At 41.7% G+C, this 19,139-nt stretch overlaps 1 protein-coding gene across 14 annotated transcripts in view; it reads left to right on the top strand.

Moving 5' to 3' along the window:
- Positions 1-4,874: 4,874 nt before the first annotated feature.
- Positions 4,875-19,139, top strand: part of BDP1 (BDP1 general transcription factor IIIB subunit) — a 131,228-nt gene continuing 116,963 nt past the window's right edge. For all 14 annotated transcript variants that reach the window (XR_013532285.1, XR_013532286.1, XR_004739867.3 and 11 more), the window contains exons 1-6: positions 4,875-5,311; positions 8,099-8,375; positions 11,026-11,135; positions 13,953-14,012; positions 15,696-15,821; positions 17,296-17,429. Coding sequence is in view for 9 of the 14 variants with exons in the window: in XM_078365371.1 (XP_078221497.1) it covers positions 5,100-5,311; positions 8,099-8,375; positions 11,026-11,135; positions 13,953-14,012; positions 15,696-15,821; positions 17,296-17,429 (919 nt within the window). In the remaining 5 variants the exon portion in view is untranslated. The remainder of the gene's footprint in view (positions 5,312-8,098; positions 8,376-11,025; positions 11,136-13,952; positions 14,013-15,695; positions 15,822-17,295; positions 17,430-19,139) is intronic.

Here is a 19,139-nt window from a genome sequence, read left to right as displayed (position 1 = left end):
TGATATGAGAATAAAATTTAAGACGGACTCTAAAGCACGTTTATTTTCCAGTTCATCTCAGTGCCCTTGTCACGATCCACAGTGCTTTAGGAGTTTTAGCTTACTGCCTCTGCTTGAGTCGTGTGGTGGGGAAATGCCCGGGAATGCAGTCTTAACCACGATTCAGAATAGCCCAGAAAAACCTCGGAACCTACGTAAAAGCTGTGGACCATCTGTCATTGCCGGAAACACTTGTAGAGATGCTTCTATGGCTCCTCTGGCATATACTTTCTTCTCCTCTTCCATTGTTACATACACACACACATAGAAACAAAAAGATAACGTTACAAACATGATTTGGATACTCCAAATTGCCCTATATATTAAAAACTTTTATTTCGGAAGATCTGAAATTTATGCAGTATAAAAGCATTAGTAACAAGGATAGCGAATCCTCAAGGAGATACGACCAAACTTCAATTATTACCTCATAAAATCCTCTATTTTAGAGAAGGTGAAGAAAGTGAAGAGTGAGGGGCTCTGGAGATGAACTGTCTGGGTAGAAAGCCCAGCTCCGCCAATTAGTAGCTGTGTTGTGCTATAGCTGGAACCTGAGCAATGCCATTTTATAAAAGACAAAGCTGTTTTTCAGAAATAAGTTGTAACGGCTGCACCATAACTACTGGCCTTGGCTTCTGTAAATAAGACTGCTAGTTTACTTTGCAGAATGCAGAGAGGTAAAGCTGCTTACCTTCCCTTATCAGTAACTGCCAGAGTTGCTAGCCTTTGCTTACCGGTAATAACCAGAATAAGCAGCCCAAGATAATTCCATCCTGGCTTCTGCAACTTGTAATAAGTAACTGAAATCTGTACCCCTACCCAGATACTGTATAAACGTTTATCTTGACTTCTGTAAACCACGTAAGTAACAATTGGAATGACAAAAGTCCCCTGGCCCTTGTCTCGGCCCAGGAGGTGATTTACAGAATCCGCTAGCCCTCAAAATGTCTGAAGGCTTTCATCCCCATCCCCGCGCCTCACCCCCACTCCCAAGTGGTTTTACGGGTATAAAAAGGTCTTGTCACCCTTCTTGCTCTGCCACGGGTTGAAGAGACGTGAGTCCTTCGTGGTTGCCGTCAATAAAACCTGCAATTTGGCATACTTTTGTCTTGGTGTTGACTTTCTATGCTCAGTCCAGTATAACAGTGTCAACTTGGAAACTATTTCGTTACGTTAAAGTGTTCTTACCTGTACCTCCTTCATTAACTGTATTATTATCTGTGAAGTACTAGGTCCCCAGCATACGGTAACAATTCGTTAGCTCTTACTGTCTGTCATTCTTTCAAATTTGGAGAGCCTCGCACACATCACTATCCTACTCCTGCACCCCACCTGTCTTCCTTCATACTGCTAACATCTGTTACCACTTAGTGAATTTCTTCTTGAGTAACTTGAATAAAGGGAAAAGATTAACTTTCTGGCACCGTGTTTTGTTTTGTTTTTGGAGACAGGGTCTCACTCTTGCCCAGGCTGGAGTACACTGGTGCAATCTCCGCTCATTGCAGACTTGGCCTCCCGGCTTCAAGTGATTCTCATTTCCTCGGCCTCCCGGAGTAGCTGGGATTACAGCCATGTGCTACCCTGCCCCGGATAATGTTTGTATTTTTAGTAGAGACTATTTTCTTGGCAGCTAAAAAATTTTGCAGTTTTTAAGTTGTAGGGGTACACATGATATAGTCCATTTACACAAGATGTGTTAGGTGTGTCTCTCAGAGAAAAGTGGAGATTTAAAAAATTACTATGATGCCACTAAGAATTTCCTTCACAAACTTGTGTAACAAATGTCTTATGTCTTTATAAGTTCCCATCCCTTTACTAGTGGGAAATTAAATCTTAAGTCACTACTTTCTGACCTGTAAAATCTTGGGAAAATGTCTAGTCTTTTAGGGAGAACAGAAGACCATCTGTGGAAAGGCCCTGTGTCTTCAGTTTGTATCAGAATATGCTGTTCAAAGCTGTGTAGTTCTGGCAGTTGCTCCAAGATTCCTGAGACATCTTTAGCAGGGGATTCTCTAATTCTTGAGCTTCTTTAGGTAAAACTGAGATCCTGTTCCTTTTCCAGAGTATTGCAGGGAGACTCACAGACCTTTTCTTTTTCTTTCTTTCCTTTCTTTCTTTCTTTCTTTCTTTCTTTCTTTCTTTCTTTCTTTCTTTCTTTCCGTCTCTCTCTCTCTCTCTCTCTCTCTCTCTCTCTCTTTCTTCCTTTTCTTTTCTTTTCTTTCTTTCTGACAGAGTTTCGCTGTTGTTACCCAGACTGGAGTGCAATGGCATGATCTCACTGCAACCTCTGCCTCCTGGGTTCAAGCAATTCTCCTGCCTCAGCCTCCCCAGTAGCTGGGACTACAGGCGCGCACCAACATGCTCAGCTAATTTTTGTATTTTTAGTAGAGACGGGGTTTTACCTTGTTGACCAGGAGGGTCTTGATCTCTTGACCTCGTGATCCACCCGCCTCAGCCTCCCAAAGTGCTGGGATTATAAGCATGAGCCACCGCGCCTGGCCTCACAGACCTTTTCTTTCTTTCTTCATTTTTTTTTAGATGGAGTTTCGTTCTTCTTGCCCAGGCTGGAGTACAGTGGTGCGATCTCAGCTCACTGCAACCTCCGCCTCCCGGGTTCAAGCAATTCTTCTGCCTCAGCCTCCCAAGTAGCTGGGATTATAGGCATGCGCTACCATGCCCAGCTAATTTTGTATCTTTAGTAGAGACAGGGTTTCTCCATATTGGTCAGGCTGGTCTTGAACTCCTGACCTCAGGTGATCTGCCCGCCTTGGCTTCCCAAAGTGTTGGGATTACAGGTGTGAACCACCATACCCAGCCATTTTTTTTTTTTTTTTTGAGACAGGGCCTCACTTTGTCACTCAGGCTGGAGGGCGGTGTGCGATCTTGGCTTACTGCAACTTCAGTCTCCTCAGTTCAAGCAATTCTCCAATCTCAGCCTCCCGAGTAGCTGGGACTACGGGCGCAAGCCACCATGCTTGGCTAATTTTTGTATTTTTGGTAGAGACAGAGTTTCACCACGTTGGCTAGGCTGGTCTTGGGAACTTTTGGGTTCAAGTGATTCACCTGCCTTGGCCTACCAAAATGCTGGGATTACAGGCATGAGCTATGCCTGACCTCCAGACCTTCATTTTCTTCATAGTCTTTTCTTTTTCTTTCTTTTTTTTTTTTGAGACAGTCTCGCTCTTGTCTCCCAGGCTGGAATGCAATGGCGCCATATCTGCTCACTGCAACTTCTGCCTCCTGGGTTCAAGCAATTCTCCTGCCTTAGCCTCCCGAGTAGCTGGGACCACAGGCGTGTGCCACTATGTCCAGCTAATTTTTTGAATTTTTAGTAGAGACGGGGTTTCACCATGTTGGCCAGGATGGTCTTGATCTCCTGTTCTCGTGATCTGCCTGCCTCAGCTTCCCAAATTGCTGGGATTACAGGTGTAAGTCACCGCGCCTCGCTACTTTTTGTATTTTTAGTAGAGGCAGGGTTTAACCATATTGGCCAGGCTGGTCTTGAACTCCTGACTTCAAGCAATCTGTCTGCCTTAGCCTCCCAAAGTGCTGGGATTACAGGCATGAGCCACTGTGCCCAGTCTGATACATTTTAAAAATACCTTGTTAATTTTTTTTGTATTTTCTCCTCTCAAATCCAGAACGCCTTGTTTAGCTACCTCTTGAAGCAAATTAAGAACACTCAAAATAGTGGCAGGGCACAGTGGCTCACGCCTGTAATCCCTTGGGTGGCCAAGGCAGGCAGATCACGAGGTCAGAAGATTGAGACCATCCTGGCTAACATGGTGGAACCCGTCTCTACTAAAAATACAAAAAATTAGGTGGGTGTGGTGACATGCACCTGTAGTCCAAGGTACTCGGGAGGCTGAGGCAGGAGAATCGCTTGAACCTGGGAGGTGGGGGTTGCAGTGAGCAGAGATCGCACCACTGCACTCCAGCCTGGGTGACAGAGCAAGACACCACCTCAAAAAAAAAAAAAAGAATACTCAAAATAATTTGCAAAGTTTCAACTATAATAATTTTTAAACAGGCTGGCGTGCAGTGGCACAATCTCAGGTGATATATTCATATTAAAAAGTACACAAGGAGGCCAAGCGTGGTGGCTCACGCCTGTAATCCCAGCACTTTGGGAGGCCAAACTGGGTGGAGCGCTTGAGCCCAGGAGTTCAAGACTAGTGTTGGCAACATGATGAACCCCGTCTCTACTAAATATACAAAAAAAAAAAAAAAAAAAAAATTAGCCGGGTGTGGTGGTGCGCACCTGTGGTCCCAGCTACTTGGGAGGCTGAGACGGAAGGATTGCTTGAGCCCTGTAGGTAGAGGCTGCAGTCAGCCAAGATGGCCCTACTGCACCACTCCAGCCTAGGAGACAGAGCGAGACCGTCTCAAAAGAAAAAAACAAAAAAGTACACAAGGGCGTACTGTACATGATCTTTCTACCACGACGTGTTTCCCAGAAACTCAATTCCTCTCCTAGGAAGTAACCATTATCAGTTTCTTCACACCAGCATTTCTAATCTGTCTACTCAATTTAGAATTTCTAAGCCCTTCAGGACCTCTAAAAACAAAATCGGCCAGCGATTTTAATAGTTCCAGTAAAGGTTTGAGCTGAAAAGTCGACTTTCTTCTTTTCCTTTTTTCAACTACTCCTAAGGAGTCCTAGAGAAGAAAGAGCACACATCTCTGCATCTCAATTTCTGATCCCCGGGTAGCCCAGTCTCGGTAGCTTGGTAGTTACCATGGCTTCCAGTGCTGTGCGTCTGACGTCATTCCGCGGCGCTGCCTGATGGCGCAATCAGTTCCGCTGCCCTGTGAGGGCGGGGGAGCTGGGAGGAGAGAGAATTTTGGCCGTCAGTGTGTGGCAGGGTCATGAAAAAGCGGCGGCGGCGGGAGAGAGGAGGAGGTGGCGGTTGGGGAGTGAAACTGCGGTAGCTGCCCGCTGTGCTGGTGGTGGGGCTTTGTGGGGAGGGCGTAGTTCCTAACACCTTTTCCGGGCAGCCGCCGGGGCTCGGGGCTGTGAGCGGCCGTCAGGCTGCCTCCCCGGGCCCCCTGGCTCCGCCATGTTTCGCAGGGCACGCCTTAGCGTGAAGCCGAATGTCCGGCCTAGTGTGGGCGCCAGGGGCTCCGCCGCTCCCAATCCCCAGCGTGGGCAGGAGTCTCCCAGGCCGCCGGAGCCTGCCACGGACTCTTCTTCTAAGCCAGCGGAGCCCACGGATGTGTCCGCCGTCCATTTCAATGGAGCGGAGCCCCAAGAAAAGGCTCCTAGGATCAGGTAAGAGCTTGCATAGGGAAGAATTTTCATTTGCCCTGCCTCTCCGGGCTTGTCATCTGGAAGCTGAACAATGAATTTAATCACAGGAGTCCGCTCTCGATTGCAGTATGAAACCATTCCAAACTGCAGTTTGGTTGTCTGACCTGCAGAGTGCGGCTTGTATGGATTTTGTCACGGTTTGTAGATTCTCCGAGAAGAGAAATCATGTCTTCTAGTGGTGGAGGGGACAATCGGGATATGGCAATCCTGAAGTGAAGAATATCCACACTATTCATTTGAAAATTTAGTCACCATAGTTTTCATCCTTCTGGAGTGCTTTGCAGGGAAGTGTTTTTGTTTTTCAGTTTATAAAATATTTATTTTTAAAAGGAGAAGTTAAGTATTGTTTTGGCTCTGCTGACTTAACGTCAGTGAGTAACAGTTCTAGTTACTTGACTGAAGTGTGCCCCTTTAACTATAGTGACCATGTTTCCCGAATAGAGAAGCATGGCTTTAGCGTCATGTATCATATTTGGATTCAGGACTCTTTTAGTCTAAAGGTAGACTTTTCTTTTTCTTTTTTTTTCTGAGACGGAGTTTCGCTCTTGTTACCCAGGCTGGAGGGCAATGGCACTATCTCGGCTCACCGCAACCTCCGCCTCCTGGGTTCAAGCAATTCTCCTGCCTCAGCCTCGGAGTAGCTGGGACTACAGGCGTGCACCACCATGCCCAGCTAATTTTGGTATTTTTAGTAGAGACGGGGTTTCACCTCGTTGACCAGGATGGTCTCGATCTCTTGACCTCTTGATCCACCCGCCTCGGCCTCCCAAAGTGCTGGGATTACAGGCTTGAGCTACCGCGCCCGGCCTTTAAAGGTAGACTTTTCTCAGGCAGCATTTACTCATCTGCAAAATGGGAAAGATATTGCCTACTTGGAGCGTTTTGGTGGAGATTGGAGATAACTGATATAAACTATCTTGCAGGGGATATGGCAAAATAGTTGCCCACAAAAGATTATTAGTTTTTTAAAAAGGCGATGGAATAAATTTAAGACATGTTAGGCTAAGATGGCCTCTGTTTCTATATATATGAAGAAATCAGTTAACAACCGTGACAGTGAGATGGTACAAATTCTGTTTATCCTGTGGTAGGAAGGTGAAAAATTTTTTTATTTTTGACACATTTTTCTCTATTGGTCTGTACTGGTGCTGAGTGTAGGGTGTAATGTTGATAGTTCAGTGATGCTTAGTAATATCCGAGTTTCTTACATGAATCTGTTTTAAAATTTCTACACCAGAATGGAAATACCAGTACTAGTTGCTGTTAAATTAATAAAGTTCTAAGAGATTTCATTAATTATGTATGAGTGCATGATGGTTGATAATTTGATAAATTGCTCAAATATTATAGTTCAGAGACATTTATGGTCAAGTATGTTTAATTTTTTTTAAGAGTTGACATTTACATTTGGGGAATATATTTTTTAGTCATGTGGGTTTTTTTTAGCCATTACTGACTCTGTGAAAGTGGTTTTTTTTCCCCCATTAAAAAAAATTTTTTTTTTTTCTTCAAGATGGAGTCTCACTCTGTCGCCCAGGGTTGAGTGCAGTGGTGCAATCTTGGCTTACTGCAAGCTCCACCTCTTGGGTTCATGCAGTTCTCCTGCCTCAGCTTCCCAGTGTCTGGGACTACAGGCATGCCCCATCATACTGAGCCAATTTTTGTATTTTCAGTAGAGATGGGTTTCATCATGTTGGCCAGGCTGAATCAGACTCCTGACCTCAAGTGATCTGCCTGCCACATCCCAGAGTGCTGGGATTACAGGCATGAGCCACTGTGCTCGGCCTTTTAAAATTTCTTTGGGGGTTTCTACTAGTTGTAAAAATCTATAGGTATATATTCTGTCATTCAACGTAACTGGGTGAAATGCAAGTAATGCATGTATCACATTGTCATAACAGCTAAGATACAAATTTAAATTGAAGTCTTCCTGCAAAGGTTATTCTGTAAGTTGAGGCATTTTCTGATTTTTTATAAATAACTGTAAAATATGAAAAAAGCATATTATTTTTAATTAGTGACTTATACCAACTCATTTTTTGACTTAGTCACATTTACAGACCATTCCTGAAATACTTCTGTCTGAGGTGTACCATACCTAATATACAATTTGGGGTGACTGAGTCCTTTTTTTGACTGAAGAGTTTATTCTGATGGCTGTATAAGTAGAATTGTACCTGACAAAAGATAAGTGATTTCTGCCTCAAAGGGATTTGGTTTGGCTAATGTAACTAAATGTTTTTCTTTAAATACTGCAGTACAGGTATTTCAGAGGTTTGAAGTTTTGCGTATTTGATTTGACTGACCTCAGGTTGATAAGTAAAATGCCGGTAGTTTAGACCAGTGTAAGATGTCAGAGTGAATTATAAATTTTTAATTTTATATATAAATTAATTATAAATTATTACTTTAAAAACTCTGTTACTTAGGCTGATTAAGGTTTGTTTTGTAAGTTGGTTACTTTTTGTTTTGAGGGAGCTAAGCCTGTAATTATGTGCTCTAATGTGCTTAGGGACTTTTATGTTTGAAAAAGATTAAGAGTCTGTTAGAATTTGCATATATTTAAAAGATTTACTGAACAAAATTTTTTTTTGTAACCTGTCATAATTAACATAAATCTCAAGTCACTGATTTTTTTTTTTTTAAATTATAAGATTACACTTTTGGATTTTTACCAGAGTACGTTTTAAAACTAGCATGTAAACAGCAGATTCATGGTGCCCTCTTTTTTCTTTTCAATTTCAACAGTACTGAAAAGACTGCTAGTGACAATGATGTTAAAGAATCCAGTAAATCTTCCTCTACTGTTTCACAGAGAAGAAAGCGAGTATCAAGTACTTCTCCTTTGGTTAAGTCTAGTGTCAGTGTTTCTTCAGAATCCCATCCCTTATCTACTGTTAATCAAGAGGCTCCACAGCCAATTGCCACTCCGACAAAAGAGAAACAGCCGTGCTCAGATAGATACCGAATATACAAAGCCCGGAAACTGAGGGAAATGTTAAAAGAAGAATTGAGAAAAGAGAAGGTAAGGGAGGAGAATCAGGATTTTGATGTTGCCTGCTGGATTTCTGTTTATGTTCATAAGGAATCATTTGCTAGGCGCGGTGGCTCACGCCTGTAATCCCAGCACTTTTGGGAGGCTGAGGTGGGCAGATCAGCTGAGGTCAGTTCAAGACCAGCCTGACTAATATGGTGAAACCCCATCTTTAAAAAATAAAAAAAAAAAAAGGAATCATTTGAAAGAAAAACATCTGTAGCGTTTTGAAGGGGGAGCAAAACCATGTAACATGCCTTAGTCAGTACAACATCCCCTCTTAATGGAAGATTGATGCACCATGGACTTAAACTACATTTTCACTGATTGTAATTTTTACATATTTTATTTATTTATGTTTTCACTGTTTTTGGTAGAGGCCATAGATAAGTTTTATGTACTTACACACAGATATACATATACAAACATATTTATCAAATAAGCCTTCAACCAGACTTTTCATAGAAAGATGTCCAAATGACAAGCAATGTATTTATTTGAATTAAGACAAATTTATATATATATATTTTATTTATATATAAGCCTATATAGGCTGGGCATGTTGGCTCACGCCTGTAATCCCAGCACTTTGGGAGGCCGAGGCAGGCAGAGCACTTGAGGTGAGGAGTTCAAGACCAGCCTGGCCAACATGGCAAAACCCGATCTCTACTAAAAATACAAAAAATTAGCTGGGCCTGGTGGTGCACACCTGTAATCATAACTACTGGGGAGTCTGAGGCATGAGAATTGCTTGAACCTGAGAGGCAGAGGTTGCAGTCAGTTGAGATTGTGCCTCTGCACTCCAGCCTGGGTAACAGAGTGAAACTGTCTCTGGGGAAAAAAAAAAGGAAAGACAAATATAGTTGAGCGAAATGAATTAATAATATTTTCTAAATTGACAATATGGAAAATTACAAGTGGGAAAAATTTGTGGTATGCATATAGTAGAGTCCATGTTCTTTTCAATCTTGAGGATTGATTTTTTTTCTAGAAGGGCAGGTAACAGTAGTAGAGCATGCCAGCCCTCCTGGAATTAAATACTTAAGGATTGAATCTCAGCTTCATTTCCTTCTTTTTTATTTTGAGACAGAGTTTTACTCTGTCACCCAGGCTGGAGTACAATGGTGCGATCTCAGCCCACTGCAATCTCTGCCTCCTGGGTTCAAGTGATTCTCCCTGCCTCGGCCTCCTGAGTAGCTGGGATTACAGGCGTCGACCACCATGTCCGGCTAATTTCTGTATTTTTAGTAGAGACAGCATTTTGCCATATTGGCCAGGCTGGTCTCAAACTCCTGACCTCTTCCACCTGCTTCGGCCTCCCATAGTGCTGGGATTACAGGCGTGAGTCACTGTGCCTGCCGTAGCTTCATTTCTTTACTAGCTATGTGACCTTGGGTAATTTAATTTTAAAAAGGTTCTATGTTTTATAGAAAATGCTTATTTTATTTTGGGGGATTAAGGATTAAACATTTGCTTCAATAATTTTATAAAGTATAGAATTTCAATTCACTACAGAGTTGAAAAAGAAAGCTGTGTAAGCACAAATTCTCAGTGAGTTATTAAGATGTTTAGTTAGAAGGCATCAGTAAGCATTTTATACATTGAGCTTTATTAGTTTTATTCTTTTATTATTTATGTGTTTAGTTTTGAGACAAGGTCTCACTATGTTGCCCAGGCTGGTAACTCCTGAGCTCAAGCGATCCTCCTGCTTTGGCCTCCCTTAGTGCTGGAATTATAGGCATGAGCCACCATGCCTGGTCACACTGAGCTTTTATCTAGTCTTAGTCACTTTAATTGTTAAAAAGTAAATACTGGCTGGGTGCGTGGTTCACTCCTGTAATTTCAGTGCTTAAGGAGGCTGAGGTAAGACAATCACTTGAGCCCAGGAATTTGAGACCAGCCTGGGCAACATAGGGAGACTCCATCTCTACCCAAAAAACAAAAAAACAAAAAAAAACCCCACATTTACTGAGCAGGATGTCTCTTAAAAAGAAAAAGACACGGTGGCTCAAGCCTGTAATCTCAGCACTTTGGGAGGCAAAGGCGGGTGGATCACGAGGTCAAGAGATCGAGACCATCCTGGTCAACATGGTGAAACCCCGTCTCTACTAAAAATATAAAAAATTAGCGGGGCATGGTGGCGCATGTTTGTAATCCCAGCTACTCAGGAGGCTGAGGCGGGAGAATTGCCTGAACCCAGGAGGCGGAGGTTGTGGTGAGCTGAGATTGCGCCATTGCGCTCCAGCCTGGGTAACAAAAGCGAAACTCCATCTCAAAAAAAAAAAAAAACAAAATTAGCCAGGTCTTGTGGCAAGAATCTGTAGTTACTTGGGAGGTTGAGGTGGGAGGACTGCTTGAGCTCAGGAGTTCCAGGCTGCAGTGAGCTATGACTGCACCACTGCACCCTTGCCTGGACAACAGAGCAAGACGCCCCTCTCAAAAATAGATATATAAAACCTCAAAACTATTAAGGGTTATGTGCTACAACTTTTTAATATTCCATCTGCAAAATTACGTAATTGGGGTAAGAATAATATTAAAGCACTTATAGTGAATGCAACAGTGGGCTGTATATTTGCATATAGTACATCTGAAATTCTTTAGTATTTATAAAAGTGGATCTGTGTGTTTATGTATGCAGAAACAATGGAAAAACAAATATGCTATAAATGAAAGTCAGAGGCCACCAGATCGTTCAAAAATGACTATGAGAGACTTCATATATTATCTACCAGATAATAATCCAATGACGTAAGTAAAATTTATTTCTGCTTTACTATCTCCTTTTTTTGTTTGGAGGTGGAGTCTCGCTCTGTCACCCAGACTATACTCCATTACAGTGGCACAGTCTCGGGTCACTGCAACCTCCCAGGTTCAAGCGATTCTCCTGCCTCAGCTTCCCAAGTAGCTGGGATTACAGGTGCTGTCCACCATGCCTGGCTGATTTTTGTATTTTTAGTAGAGATGGGGTTTCACCGTGTTGACTAGTCTGGTTTCAACTCCTGACCTCAGGTGATCCACCCACTTTGGCCTTTCAAAGTGCTGAGATTACAGGCGTGAGCCATTGTGCTGGGTCTTTTGTTTTACTTTCTTTGGGTATATAGTGATATAAATACCATTTTTAGAGTACAGTTTTTTGTTTCCCAAAAGTGTGTTGACAAAATTTAGAACATATATGATGTCCTTTTAAATAGAATTTCATAACAAAAGTAGCAGGATTTCAAGTAACTACTTTCTAGGAATGGTAAATTATGCCCTTTATTTCTAGGATTAAAAATACATTTCCTGGCTGGGCACAGTGGCTTATACCTATAATCCCAGCTCTTTAGGAGACCAAGGCAGGTGCGCTGCTTGAGTCCAGGAGTTTGAGACTAGCTGGGGCAACATGGTGAATCTCTGTCTCTACAAAAAATACAAAAATTGGCCAGGCATGGTGGCATGTGACTGTAGTTCCAGCTATTTGGGAGACTAAGGTAGGAAGACTGCCTGAGCCCTGGCAGTTGAGGCTGCAGTAAACCATGTTCATGCCACTGTACTCTGGTGTGAGTGACATCGAGATCTTGTCTCAAAAAAAAAAAGTTTCCTTTCTTATGCTTCATTACATTAATTACTTAAGGTGTAGTAAAACCAACTAAGCAACTTTCTTGTAATCAAGATTGCAATTTTGGCCAGGCAAGGTGACTCATACCTGTAATCCCAGCATTTTGGGAGGCCAAGAGGAAAGGATTGCTTGAGCCCAGGAATTTGAGACTAGCCTGGGCAATGTAGTGAGTCCCCATCTCTACGAAAAAATACAAACCTTGGCTGGGCATTGTGGTGCACAGGAAGCTGAGGTGGGAGGATCACTTGAGCCTGGGAATTCAAGGTGGCAGTGAGCGAGGATTGCACCACTGCACTCCAGCCTGGGAGACAGTGAGACTGTCTTATTAAAAAAAAAGTTTGAGGCCGGGCGCGGTGGCTCACATCTATAATCCCAGCACTTTGGGAGGCCAAGGTGGGTGGATCACGAGGTCAAGAGATCGAAACCATCCTGGTCAACATGGTGAGACACCGCCTCTACTAAAAATACAAAAATTAGCTGGGTGTGGTGGCACGCGCCTGTAGTTCCAGCTACTCGGGAGGCTGAGGCAGGAGAATTGCTTGAATCCAGGAGGCGGAGGTTGTGGTGAGCCGAGATCGCACCATTGCACTCCAGCCTGGGTAACAAGAGCGAAATTCTGACTCAAAAAAAAAAAAAAAAAAAGTTTGAAAAGATTGCAATTTGTATTTCTAACATCTATAACCTGATGTAAAGGAGTGATTTAAGTTTTATGTCCTGCCTTCTAATAGACATTAGTAGTTTGATTAATAAATCATCCAAGAACAAAGCTTCTCTACTAAAAATACAAAAATTAGCTGGGCGTGGTGGTGTGCACCTGTAATCCCAGCTACTTATGAGGCTGAGGCAGGAGAATAGTTTGAACCTGGGAGGCGGAGGTTGCAGTGAGCCAAGATCAAGCCACTGCACTCCAGCCTGGAGAAAGAACGAGACTCTGTCTCAAAAAGAAAAAAAAGCCTGGGAGGCAGAAGGTTTATAATCTTTGTTAGTTTAGCAGGTAGGGGTAGGAATTAGGGCCAGTTCTTCACCATAGCCTTTTTTCAGATTCAACAGGTCTTTGGCCCTATTGAAGAAATGGTCAGAAACCTGGGTTTTGAGTTGTTTAACATCTGGGAGTTGGAGACAAGACACCTAGGTTGCTTCATGCTTCGGGACTGGGAGCCTCCTATTCTCTGCTGGGTGTGGTGGCTCATGTCTGTAATCCCAGCGTCTTGGGAGGCTAAGGTGGGAGGATCGCATGATCCCAGGAGTTTGAGACCAGCCTGAGCAATATGGTGAGACCTCGTCTCTGCAAGAAAATTGAAAGACAGGAATTAGCCTGGTGTGGTAGCACATATCTGTAGTCCAGCCTATTTGGGAGGCTGAGTTGGGAGGATTGCTTGAGCCCAAGAAGTGGAGGTTGCAGTGAGCTGAGATCACACCACTGCATGTCAGCCTGGGTGACACAGCAAGACACTGTTGTTGTATTAAAAAAAAAAAGTATTCCCTACTTAGGACCTAACAAATTAGTTGTACTTGATGACAAGCTTTTGACTGAAAAATTTATTGTTGGATTGCACTGTCATTAACAAAATGCTGTGGTATATCATTAAAAAACAGAAGTTAGAGGGGCCTGTAATCCCAGCACTTTGATAGGCCGAGGTGGGTGGATCATGAGGTCAACAGTTCAAGACCACCCTGACCAAGATGGTGAAACCCTGTCTCTACTAAAAATATAAAAATTAGCCAGGCACAGTGGCAGATGCCTGTAATCACAGCTACTAGGGAGGCTGAGGCAGGAGAATTGCTTGAACCCGGGAGACAGAGGTTGCAGTGAGCTGAGATCATGCCATTGCACTCCAGCCTGGGTGACAGAGTGAGACTGCATCTCAAAAAAAAAAAAACAAAGTAGTTTTCTTCTTGCCTACAGATAGAATTGAGAGGATATTAACTAATAATTTATTAAAGGTATTGTTATTTATGTTCAATAGCTCTTCACTGGAACCGGAAAAGAAAACCGAAAAGCCATTGACTTCAGTCCAGAAAAAAGAGTAAGTATTTTATTTTATTTTTGAATATATTCTATTGCTACATTAAAAAAAAAAAAGTGGAATCAAATGGTGTTTCCTGTTATGGTTGGATTACATTTGATTGGATTCGGGGACAGTGGCTCACACCTGTAATCTCAGCACTTTGGGAAGCCAAGATGGGAGGATTTCCCGAAGCCAGGAGTTGAGACCAGCCTGGGCATCATAGTGACATTTTGTCTCTACAAAAAAATGTTAAGATTAGCTGCACATGGTGACATGTACTTATAATGCCCTGCCTTCTAATAAAAACAGTAGTAGTTATTCAGAAGGCTGAGATGGGAGGATCGCTTCAGCCCACATGTTCAAGGCTGTAGTGAACTATGATCACACTGCTGCATTCCAGCCTGGGTGACAGAGCAAGAGCTTTTCTCTTAAAAAAAATTACATTTGGGCTGGGTGCACTGACCTACAATCCAAGCACTTTGGGAGGCTGAGGCGGGTAGATCACGAGGTCAGGAGTTCAAGACCAACCTGACCAACATGGAGAAACCCTGTTTCTACTAAAATACAAAATTAGCCAGGCGTGGTGGCACATGCTTGTAATCTCAGCTTCTGGGAAGGCTGAGGCAAGAGAATTGCTTGAACCCAGGAGGCAGAGGTTGCAGTGAGTGAAGACTGTGCCATTGCTCTCTAGCCTGGACAACAAGAGCAAAACTTTGTTTCAAAAAACAAAAACAAAAACAAATTACATTTGGTTGGACTTGTGGTTTTGTAATTTAAAAAATTTAATTTAATTTTTGAGAAAGGGTGTCGCCGTGTCACACAGGCTGGAGTGCAGTGGTGTGAACACAGCTCGCTGCAGCCCTGACCTCCTGGGCTCAAGTGATCCCCCTGCCTCAGCCTCCTGAGTAGCTGGGAGTACAGGTGTGTGCCACCATGCTTGGCTAAACTTTTTAATTTTTCAAGGGTTTTTTTCCATAGAGATAAAGTTTTACTATGTTGCCCAGGCTGGTGGTCTTGAACTTAAGCTCAAGTAATCCTCCTGCACAGCCTCCAAACATGCTAGGATTACAGGCATGAGCTGCTGCATCTGGCTATTTTCCTTAAGGCTCAAATAAGTATGAAAATACCCTGAAGGATTGTACTGAAATGTTAATCAAATAATGTAGAAACTAATGCTATATAACTGTAATCATTATTATTATTTTACAGATAGGGTCTTGGACAGTCTCCCAGGCTGGGGTGCAGCGCTGTGATTAAAATCTTAGCCTCAAGAGATACTCCTGCCTCAGACTCTGAGAAGCTGAGACTGTAGGCATATATCACCGTCCTGGGCTAATTTTTAAATTTTTTTGTAGAGATAGGGTCTTGCTATGTTACCCAGGCTGATCTCAACTCCTGGCCTCAAGTGATCTTCCTGCCTTGGCCTCTGAAAGTGCTAGGATTACAGGCATGAACCACCATGCCCTGCCTGTTTCTCTTTATTTTAAAAGAGATTAATGACTTTTTACTAAATGCCTCCAGATAAAACTTGAGAAAATCCTATAATTGTGTCCTTAACCACACATACTATTTTCATTTGGATTATAGAGAAAGTTGGAAATAGCTAGAAGGTTGAGGTTGTAATCATTTATTTTAAATTTTGTACTATTCAAGAAATAATTCTCATGCCTATATGAATTAACTTATCTTTATATTTGGTAGGCAGGAAGGTAAGAGAACTCCTAATGCTGAAGATAATGAAATGGAAGAAGAGACAGATGATGGGGCATTACTGGTTCCTCGAGTAAAAGTGGCAGAAGATGGTTCTATTATTTTGGATGAAGAAAGGTATTTTAAAAAGAGAGAATGTGAGACTGTGCTTTCATGAGAACAAACATGCTTTGTCCCATGAGAGAGATCCTCTTTCTATATTGGCCTCTGTGACTTAGACCTTGGTGTTTATATTTGCATAATGAATATCATAAATAGAAAAATGGGTGAGATTAATTTATAAATTTGAGTAATTTTTTTCTGTCCCCTCCCACTCAATTTTAGTAATTTTTATAATTCTATTTTATATGAGAAGATGACCTATCATCTATTAACCTAACCCTGTTGTTTTACCATCTTTGCTGGTCATTGAGTCAGGCTATTGAACTAATCATATGCTATCTTCCACTGAGGATAAATTTCTAATATTGACACAGTCTTGAAGTCAATATTCAAGTTCTCGTATTATTAAGAGCATATCCTGTTATGTGGTAATAACCAATGAATATGCATTGAAATTGAAATGTGGGTTTAACATATTTTGTGATTTTTGTTACGGTGAGATTTAATTCATCTTCTGGTTTAATTTCTCAGTTATAATATTTAATTTCTCACATTGTGCATTGTGGAATTTGGAATTTGCTTGTCTTTTTAAGGTTTTTTTTTTTTTTTTTTTTTTTTTGGAGTCTCGCTCTGTCTCCAGGCTGGAGTGCTGGCACGATCTGGGCTCACTGCAGCCTCCCCCAGGTTCAAGTGATTCCCCTGCCTGAGCCTCACTAGTAGCTGGGATTACAGGCTCACAACACCACGCCCGGCTCATTTTTGTATTTTTAGTAGAGACGAGGTTTTACCATGTTGGCCAGGATAGTCTCGATCTCCTGATCTCGTTATCTGCCCACCTTGGCCTCCCAAAGTGCTGGGATTACAGGTGTGAGTCATCGTGCCTGGCTAGGGTTTTTTTTTTTTAAAGATGATAAATTAGTAAGTAAATAAATAGAGCATTGGAAGACCTTTTGAAAGTTTACTTAGTGAAAAATAATTTTATAACATTTACATTCTATAATTAAGCATTAATACTGCTAATAATAGTTGTTTTTGTGGGCTGTTTTCCATTAGTTTGTGATGATGATTTTACTGGCCATTGAATAGTTAAAAGCATATTTAACTGCTTTGTCTGCAGGAATGTAAAACATAAGTGCTTCTGTTTTTCAAAATTTCCATTGAGTCCAGCACAGCAATACATACTGAATATGAAAAACGTATGGAAGTCAATAATACTTTTTTGTAATAGGTAGCCCAAAGATATTTTGTAAATATTATGTTGCTGTTATGGATTTCGAAAATGAATTGGCATTTCTTCCTGCCCTCTTGGAATCACGTTTAAAAGTAAAACTTAGCAGGTGCTTGGAAAATACCCGTATTTCACGTAAATATTGTGCTTTTGATATGATTGCCATGCTAAACTTCAAACTATAATTATTTAAATCTCATTTACTATTTGTTTCCTTACTCGTTTTTAGTACAGATCTACTTAAAAATGTGTTTATTTCAGTTTAACTGTAGAAGTTTTAAGAACAAAAGGCCCTTGTGTTGTTGAAGAAAATGACCCCATATTTGAGCGAGGTTCTACAACTACATACTCCAGCTTTAGGAAAAACTATTACTCTAAACCATGGTCAAATAAAGGTAACTAATTTTCATTTAAAAGTGTGTAAATTATTTATTTGAAATGAAGTGACTGTTTTTGAATTAAATCAAGTCTCCCCTAAGTAAATAAAACGCAAACTACCATTTTATTCCAGCTAATTTTATTAACACTTATATCTTTATTTATGTATTATTTATTTTTTTTAAATTTTAAAAAGAATGTAATAAAAAATGTAATTTCTTTTTTCCTGAGACAGGGTTTCACCATGTTGACCAGGCTAGTCTCGAACTCCTGGCTTCAAGTGATCCATCTGCCTTGGCCTCCCAAAGTGCTGGGATTACAGGCATGAGCCAGCATGCCTGGCCTAACACCTATATCTTATGCCCTCCATGGAATGGTATCTCTGACTTTGAGGTAGGAGAATCACTAGAGGCCAGGAGTTTGAGACAAGCCTGGGAAACAAAGCAAGACCTCATTTTTACAAAAAAAATGCAGAAAAAAAACCCTAGAAAGTAGAGATAGGGTCTTGATTGATTGCCGAGCCTGGAGTGCAGTGGAACGATCACAGCTTACTGCAGCCTTGAACTCCTGGGCTCATGTGATCTTCATGTCTCAGCCTTCCAGAGTAGGTGGCACTATAGGTGTGTGCCACCACACCCACTAATTTTTTTGATTTTTTTTTTTCTTTTTTTTTTTTGAGGTGGAGTTTTACTCTTGTTGCCCAGGCTGGAGTGCAATGGCACGATCTCTGCTCACTGCAGCCTCCATCTCCCAGGTTCAAGCAATTCTCCTGCCTCAGCTTCTTGAGTAGTTAGGATTACAGGCACCCACCACCATGCCTAGCTAATTTTTGTATTTTTAGTAGAGACAGTTTCACTTTGTTGGCCAGGCTGGTCTCAAACTCCTGACCTCAGGTAATCCACCCACCTCAGCCTCCCAAAGTGCTGGGATTACAGGTGTGAGCCACTGTGCCAGGCCTGTTTTTTGGATTTTTTTTTTTTTTAGAAATGAGGTCTCAATATGTTGCCCAGGCTGGTCTGTCTCCAAGGCCTGGGCAGCATATTGAGGATCACTGGGCTCAAGTGATCCTCATGCCTTCACCTCCCAAAGTGTCAGAATTACAGGCGTGAGCCACTGTGCCTGGCCCTGAAATATTCTTTTTTTCTGTTCTTTTTTCTTTTTATTTTTTAAGTTTCTTTTAGTCACTATTCTGCTGAAAGAAATCTTTTTAAAGAGTTAACTTTATAGTCATTTTGGCTGGAATCTCTCTGTCAAATCCCTGTACAACAAATACCAATTAAGTAAAAATTAACAATTGACTATTAATTTTTTTAACCCCATTTTGCAGATAACAATAGAGTATTTCTAATGGTCCTAATGTTCTCCCACAGATAAAATTGTATAATAAAGTTTATAGATAAATATTATGCTGTTAAAAATCTGTTGCATGCTAGTGCTTATTTTTATTTTAAAGACAGTAGTTTTGGGGAAGAATTCAAACAGCAGAATATAGAGTATAAAGAAAGACTCTATACTTCCCTTCTTTGACTTTCTTGTTCCTATTCTTCTGAGGTGTAACTTCTGTTAATGGTTTTTTTTTTTTGAGATGGAGTTTTGCTCTGTCACTCGGTGGAGTGCAGTGGCATGATCTCGGCTCACTGCAACTTCCGCCTCCCAGGTTCAAACTATTCTCCTTCTTCAGCCTCCTGAGTAGCTGGGATTACAGGCATGTGTCACTGAGCCCAGCT

The sequence above is a fragment of the Callithrix jacchus genome, chromosome 2 (genome assembly GCF_049354715.1).
Source record: "Callithrix jacchus isolate 240 chromosome 2, calJac240_pri, whole genome shotgun sequence".
Classification (NCBI taxonomy): Eukaryota; Metazoa; Chordata; class Mammalia; order Primates; family Cebidae; genus Callithrix; species Callithrix jacchus.
Note: the sequence above shows the minus strand (reverse complement) of the source record. Positions and strands in the feature narration are given on the sequence as shown.